This window comes from Sinocyclocheilus anshuiensis, unplaced genomic scaffold (genome assembly GCF_001515605.1).
Source record: "Sinocyclocheilus anshuiensis isolate Anshui unplaced genomic scaffold, SAMN03320099.WGS_v1.1 scaffold1154, whole genome shotgun sequence".
Lineage (NCBI taxonomy): Eukaryota > Metazoa > Chordata > Actinopteri > Cypriniformes > Cyprinidae > Sinocyclocheilus > Sinocyclocheilus anshuiensis.
This window is the reverse complement of record NW_015542345.1, coordinates 1,168,799-1,176,351: the sequence shown is the minus strand read 5'-3', so window position 1 is coordinate 1,176,351 and position 7,553 is coordinate 1,168,799. Positions and strand designations below refer to the sequence as shown.

At 41.5% G+C, this 7,553-nt stretch overlaps 1 protein-coding gene across 8 annotated transcripts in view; it reads left to right on the top strand.

Annotated features, from left to right (window-relative positions):
* nhsb (Nance-Horan syndrome b (congenital cataracts and dental anomalies)) overlaps positions 1 to 7,553 on the top strand; it is a 15,570-nt gene that overhangs the window by 2,065 nt on the left and 5,952 nt on the right. For 2 of the 8 annotated variants that reach the window (XM_016489832.1, XM_016489831.1), the window contains 5 exons: positions 733 to 777; positions 1,187 to 1,249; positions 2,480 to 2,675; positions 2,866 to 2,997; positions 3,143 to 6,157. In XM_016489832.1, coding sequence (XP_016345318.1) covers positions 733 to 777; positions 1,187 to 1,249; positions 2,480 to 2,675; positions 2,866 to 2,997; positions 3,143 to 6,157 — 3,451 coding nt within the window. Of the gene's footprint in view, positions 1 to 732; positions 1,250 to 1,272; positions 1,989 to 2,479; positions 2,676 to 2,865; positions 2,998 to 3,142; positions 6,158 to 7,553 lie in introns of those variants that run through there. The other 6 variants (XM_016489835.1, XM_016489833.1, XM_016489834.1 and 3 more) reach the window with 5 other exon arrangements.

The following is a 7,553-nucleotide window of genomic DNA, read 5'->3' as shown; positions in this document are numbered from 1 at the left end:
GGGGGCGTGTTAGAACGAGCCGTTTTAGGGGGGTGTGGCTGACCCTTAACTTTTATAAAGAATATCTCTTTGGATTTGAGACTTTAGTCTTTGCAACTTTACAGATCTTCTTTATGCACCAAGAGCTTGTAACACTCCAAAGAGAAAGTAAACATTTAAATCGCATCATATGACCCCTTTAAGTAATATAGATTACATAATTATGTAATAATAATGCATGCCCTATAATGCATTTTTACATTAAAGTGTCAAAAAGTGTAACTTAAGTCAGAACGTTCAGTATACTGGAAATTCTTGAATGAGAAAAGTATCTTCCTTGTCATCATAGTAACACTCCATAAATAATGAACATGACAAATATCAAAGTTGACTTGAGTTTCTTTCTGACATGCTGATTTTATTTATAAGATGAGCCACAAACTCTTACTATATAAGACCAATCAATATTAACTATGAGTTGTGTAGAAACACTTAAAAGTTGACAACATAATGTTGCCATAGAGCAATAAAATATTTTTAAAAATGTCCAGTATACTAGGTGTTTGGAATGAGGAAGTTATTTATAATTGATGTTATTTATAATGTACTCTGTTTTACATCTTTAAATGTTTTACATATTTTCATAAAGTAAAATGCACAAGTGTAAAATGGGCAGCTACGTGTGATTTTAAAGGTGGTCAAAGGTATTCTGGGATCTTTATCAGTTATGCTTATTGCATTTAACTGCTGCAGGAGAGACCAGCCAAAGAGGCTGAATTCAAACCCGTCCTCAGAAAGGTAAATTACATCTTTCTTCTTTTTTTTTTATCTGACAGCAGGGCTCCTGACCTCTATCTTTTTTTTAACCAAAGTACAGGTTTTGCCAAGATAATTGGATGGGTGCCAGATTGATTCAAATCCTTCCATAACAATTCAATTTAGTAAATTCCTTCTCCATCAGATTACAGCCTTTCATTTCAGCATGTATGTGTTGCACACTTGAACCACAAACATCTCAGTGTTCAAGGTTGTTCACAAAAAACAGTTCCAAAAGAGAACATGTCTGTGTTGTTTTGTGTGCATATATGTCACCCCTTTTCCCTCACACCATGGACTTCTCAGAAACATCACATCAGACATTTATTTTGATTTATCAAGCACATTTCTTGTCATTTGTTAAGCTCTGTTTTCCATCTTTTAATTTTAGTATCAGCGCTTCCGTTCCTCCTCCCCTGTTCAGTGTTGTTACTTCATTCCCTGGATTAGAAAGGTATTTTGTCCCATTAAAGACTACTTATTACCTCTAGCTCCTAATAATTTCTGTTTCTTCTTGTTTTAACATGATTAGGGTAGAACAAGACTTCCTTGAGATGAAAATGATTCATCCAGTTAGCAGGATACGTAGCAGTTACGAAGGATCTGAAAAGATATGTATTTGGGATTGCTGATAACATCATTACAGTAAACCCTAATGATCATAAAGTAAATTACTTCTTAAGGATGTGTTTGCATTTACTGTATAAGCAGAATCAGTTAAAGAGTATGCTATTGTATAAATGATCGTTTATGTGATTTGTTAAATAGCACCATGTTAAGTGGGACAGCTCAGTATCATTTGCTACATTATATTGAGATATATTGAAATATTTGTATGGTATATTGCATTTGGAGTATCACAGAGAGTTCTGATATGGTAAGATCATTCCTTATAGTTCTTGCTTAATATTGAATACTGTTCTACTGCTTTTTGTGTGAGTAAAACAGATTTTGTTTCATGATTTTTCCAAGGATTTCCTTTCTGGATTATTTACTCCCTAGGGTGCAACCTGGCCTTCATTAAAATACATTATTTTATACATTTTCATGCAACCATAGAAAAAACAATCATGCTGTCTCTTTGCCTATGTTTGATTCTTTCATCTATTCTTCTTCTCTCTGTATGTGTCTCTGCTTCATAATCAAAGCTGCATTTCTTATCAACACAGAAAAATGGGAATTTGGCAATACATGTATGTATGTAGATGTCTGCTTAATACAGCTGGTCCCAAAAAGTATTTGGACACTTAAGCCTCACTTATGTATGAATGTCTGCATTGAAAAACTAAGTTAGTTTTGAGAAAAAAATAAAGGGGTAGTTCACCCAAGAATGAAATCATTTACTTGCCTTTGACTTAGAATTTCTTTCTTGTTTTGAATGTAAAATAAGATATTTTGAAGGATGTAGGTAACCAAAAAGTTACTGGCTCCTTTAGGCATCAGTTGCCACTTGGTTTGTTATTTTTGATATTTTTTTGATATTTCTAATGCAGTGAAATCCATACATTAAGTATGACTCCAAAAGTGTCTGAAGGTTTTTGGGGCCACTGTATAAAACGTGTGATCCTGTAGATAAAATTTTGTCTTTACATTTAGGTGTGTGTTTACAGTATGTGAATTTGATCATAAATTGTCAATCTTGTTCTGAGTGCAGCTTAACAGTTCTAACATCATCCCACATTAGACTGGAACCAACACAGAAACAGATGGTGAATTGCCAGTGATGAGCCATAGGCCTAAATGTCCTGTTCCCAATGTACCTACCACCATGGACAAAAAGACCAACTGGTCCAAAGCCCTGCCTCTTCCCATGCCAGAAGAGAGAATAAAGAATGACTCTCAAGTGATTTCATCCTGTATCATTCCAATAAATGTTTCTGGTAAGCAACATTACTTCAGATTCAACACAAACTAAAAACACCAACAATATATTGCATCATGTATTATAACAATATGTATGTAAAATTAAACCAAAAATTATTTGATACTGTGGAATATATCACCCTCTCCCACTAAGGGAATCCATGACATTAGCTTAACTACTTCTGAGACTGTTATTTTTCTTCACAGGTGTTGGATTTGACAGAGAAGCCAGTGCTCGCTGCTCTCTTGTTCACTCACAGTCGGTTCTACAGAGACGCCGGAAACTCAGGAGGCGAAAAACGATCACTGGCATCCCCAAACGAGTTCAACAAGACATGGGTATGACCAACTGATGCTTTACATCTAAAGTCCAAGTTCATCAAAGCAACTTATTGTTTTCATTTAACATCTGCATGTCACATTTTCTTCAATTTTATCTTCATATATTTTTAGTTTAATTATTGTTTTTCTGATTTCCCTGTAGATTCTGACGAATCACCTGTGGCTAGAGAGAGAACAGTGATCATCCATGCCAACCCACACAAGTCATTGTGGCATGAGGAGCTCTCTTTGAGTGGCCGAGTATTGAACACCAAGGACTCTGGCTGTCAGACTGATGACTTCTTGATTGCTGCTCCATCCCGGAGGCGTATCCGTGCCCAGAGGTGTCAGGGAATTCCAGCCTCTCTCTCACACTCCACTGGAAACATCACCTCCCTGCCAGATCGCTCTGATACTGTGTATGCTGCAGCATCAGCCACTCGTGTCCGTTCTAGAAGTCTACCACGTGAGGGTGGCCGGCTTCTGGATGAGGACCAAGATGACAGTGATGATGATGATGATGAAGATGAAGAGGAAGATGAAGAACTCTCTCCGTATGAAGCTGAGGACTTTTTACCAGGTCCAGGACAGAGAATTCTGAAGGATGAGGAGGAGAGCACTGATGACCAGGCCATGCCAGAGCTCCAATTTGGAAGCCTCAAGCGCATGCAGCATTCGGAGAGCCCTGACCACACATGGATTGAGAGAGGCAGATCTAGACTCCCACGCAAAGTTGACATGGGGAGCTGTGAGATTTCCTCCAGCTCTGATACTTTCAGCAGCCCCATCCACTCTGCCTCCACTTCAGGAGTGCTAGGCAGTCAGATGGACCATAAAGAGGATCACCAGTCATCAAGCGGCAACTGGAGTGGAAGCAGCTCCACTTGCCCGTCACAGACATCTGAAACTCTTCCGCCTGCTGCCTCTCCTCCCCTGACTGGATCCTCACACTGTGATTCAGAACTCTCCCTCAATACTGGATCCCATGTCATTGATGACACCACCGGCTTCATAATTGATCCCTACCACATTGACAAGCCACAAGGACAGGGGCAGCGATCCAATTCTTTTACCTCATCGGCTACTGATCAGATGGATGATGCAGGGGTCAGTACTGCTAGTGATGGTGAGTGGAACTGCACCCAGGACCAGCGGGATCAGCCCTGTCCCCAAGACTTCAGCCCAAAGCATTCCAGAGAGGATGAGAGTGGTGTCAGCTGCCCCAGTTATTCAAGTGGGGAAACTTACGAGAGTTTCAGTGACCAAGCATCCATTAGAAAATCTGAGATGCACTACATCGTTGACACTGAAGGATTTTATTCCTCCATGCACTTTGACTGTGGTCTTAAGGGTAGCAGAAGCTACTACAACTATGCAGCCATTGACCCTGACTGTGACCCAAGTGGAAATATAGCACCTGGCATGGGTGAATACACTCAGTCAGAGTATAGAGCCACCAGGACACTGGGTAGACCGTGTCTCTCCTTAAAAAAACCAAAGGCCAAGCCACCCCCACCAAAACGTAGCTCTTCATTAAAGGAAACAAGCAGTGGTGTGAGCATTCTAGAGCAGGACGAACCAAAGATTACTTGCGAGTTGCCGCTGCCCTTGTCTTCCGGGGAGATGAAACTGCAGCTGGACTTGGATGATTCTGCAGGGCACCTTGACACTGCAGGTCTTGAGTCACTTGGCGCATGGGGAGTGGAGAATGTCAGGGACATGCTTGACTGCTCTTCTCCATTCAGTTCCTCAGACACACATTCGTTCAAGGATGAAGGTGCTGTGCAAGCTGACTATGCAGACCTCTGGCTCCACAATGACTTGAAATCAAATGACCCTTACCGGCCTCTGTCCAACTCTAGCACTGCTACGGGTACAACTGTTATTGAATGCATCAAGTCACCAGAATGTGCAGAAATGCAAGCCTGTCAACCCAGGTCCAGACCTACTTCTCCAACTCTTCCTCCACCTGAAGGTGACTTCAAGCTGGTTTCCCCTGAAAAGTTGGTGAGCTTGGCATCCCCTTCCAGTGGATATTCTAGTCAGTCGGAAACACCTACATCTTCCTTCCCCTCCGCTTTCTTCCCAGGGCCCCTGTCTCCAACCAGTGGCAAAAGGAAACCCAAAGTCCCTGAAAGGAAGTCCTCACTTTGTTCCCTACAACAGCCACAGCTTTCAGTCCGAGACCCAGGCATTTCCTCCAGGAGGGAAACTGACTTCCATGCCATACCCCCCAGTCACCTTGACCTAAGTGCTCTTCACAGCAAGCACTTTTCTCACAGAAATCAGATGCACATCCTCCACCAGAATAAGCAGAAAGCTGCCATAGCTGCGGCTGCGGCTGCAGAAGCTCGCACTGCAGCTGCCGCCACTGCCGCCGCTGCTGCAGGGGCTCGCACTGCAGCTTCTACTTCAGAGAGTGCAACAAGCACAGTACCCAGCTCAGCCCATTTGGCCATCACTCCAACTGTTCTTAGATCAGTCCAACTGCGATCTATTTGTAGATTAGCTGAAGGGAACCAAGGGTATGATCTGGTCAGTGCAAATCCAGTAACTCGTCCCAAGTGTCCCACAGTAATAACTGATGCCCCATCCTCTAGCAACAGGCACAACAGGAAACCACCAGCCTACAAACCCCCTGCGGCACAGCTCTGTGAATCACAGGTACCACCGGTGGAAAATGTTGTTCTTCCCCAGGAGGAAGTGAAAGTGAGACAGGAGAGGCTTGGTCCTGGTACTTACTGGGCAATGACTGCTTTCAGAACTCCTGTAGGCCCTACTCCTGAAAAAGAAGACCCTTCGACAAGGTCATCTCAAGGTCCTGAGCAAGAACAAGACAGCAGAAAGTACACAGATGTGCAACTGACATTGTCACCAGAGAGACTAAAACAAGATCTAAATCAGCTATCATGGTCAGACCCTTCAGCACAGCCCATGTGTTCGGCCAGCACAATGCCGCCCCCCGCTTACAGTGAAATACAGAGGAGCAATTTTGTACTGTGCAACAGCCCTGACAAAGTGCCTGTTTCAACTCAAGAGGCATTGTGCACTTACACAATCAGCGATGTACAAGGCCGAGCAGAGGATTATGAGACATCAGGTGTCACAACCAGAAGTGCCTCACAGGACATAAGGGAAGAAGGGTCGACCCCGGACACAGAGGACTACTTCAGCAAAGGTAATTGTCCTGTAAAAAACATTTGCTTAACAAATGTGATTTATTTTACCATGACTGTAGGTAACGATAACAAGTACTGTAAACATACCTCATTTTTTTCTCTGTGCATAACCAGGGTTGAAAGTGAAAAGAAAGTGACGTGACATGTGGCCAAGTATGGTTACCCATACTAGGAATTAGTGCTCTGCGTTTAACCCATCCTAAGTGCACACACACAGCAGTGAACACACACACCGTGAACACACACCCAGAGCAGTGGGCAGCCAGTTGGGGGTTCAGTGCCTTGCTCAAGGACACCTCAGTCATGGTACTGAAGGTGGGAGCGCTGTACATTCACTCCCCCCCACCTACAATACCTGCCGGTACGAGACTCGAACCTGCAACCTTTGGGTTACGAGTCCGACTCTCTAACCATTAGGCCACGACTTCCCTGCAAACTACTAGGTTGCTCACAGGTTACTTTGGGAAGGTTACTTTCACTACAGATTACAAAATACATGCTTTAAAATGTATTTTGTAACATATTTTGTTAGGGTTCTCAAGTTTAGTAACTTATAAATGCATAAATAATATTATGCAATTATCTTTTTAAATATAACATTTTGAACACTGAAATATAAAATGATGGGGAGGGAAATCAATTATGTTTTAAATATGAAACTAAAACCACCAGTAGGTGGCGGCAAATATTACATTCTTAATGAATGAGTCATGGAATCATTTGATTTGTTCTAAAGGACCGATTCATCAAGGAATTGAACAAGTGATTTATGAACGTAATTGAATCATTCGCTCAGCCGATTCGTTCGAAGCGTGGATTCATTCACCAAACAGCACTAGGTTGCTCACAGACATTCAAGTCTTCTGTGTATTTATCTCAAAGGCAGTAGTTATTTGCATTATGTGCAAATAGCATTACATGGCACTTACACTAAGTGTAAATAGCATCTGTCACTATGCAACTTACACTAAGTGCAGATAGCCATAGATTCTATTTACACTATGTAAAAAGGTAGTATTTTCTTTGCAATAAGTGTAATAGTAATTAGATGCTTTATTTTTTATGCTTTATTTAACAAGGAGGGCTATTCAGGCTGTTTTTTAATGTGTCACTTAATATTAACTTATTGTTTTTTAATTGGATATAATCAGTATGACATTTTGGAATTGTGCTAATATTCAGGAAAGCAGCACTCTTCTTCTTCAAAAGATATTGCTTAAAGGGATAGTTCACCCAAAACTGAAAATTTTGTCATCATTTACTCACCCTCGTGTCGTTCCAGACCTGTATGTGTTTCTTTCTTAAGTTGGACATATTGTAAAAGAAGGTATTTTGAAAAATGCTGGTAATCAAACACTTGATGGTCCCCATTGACTTCCATAGTATTTCTTTCCC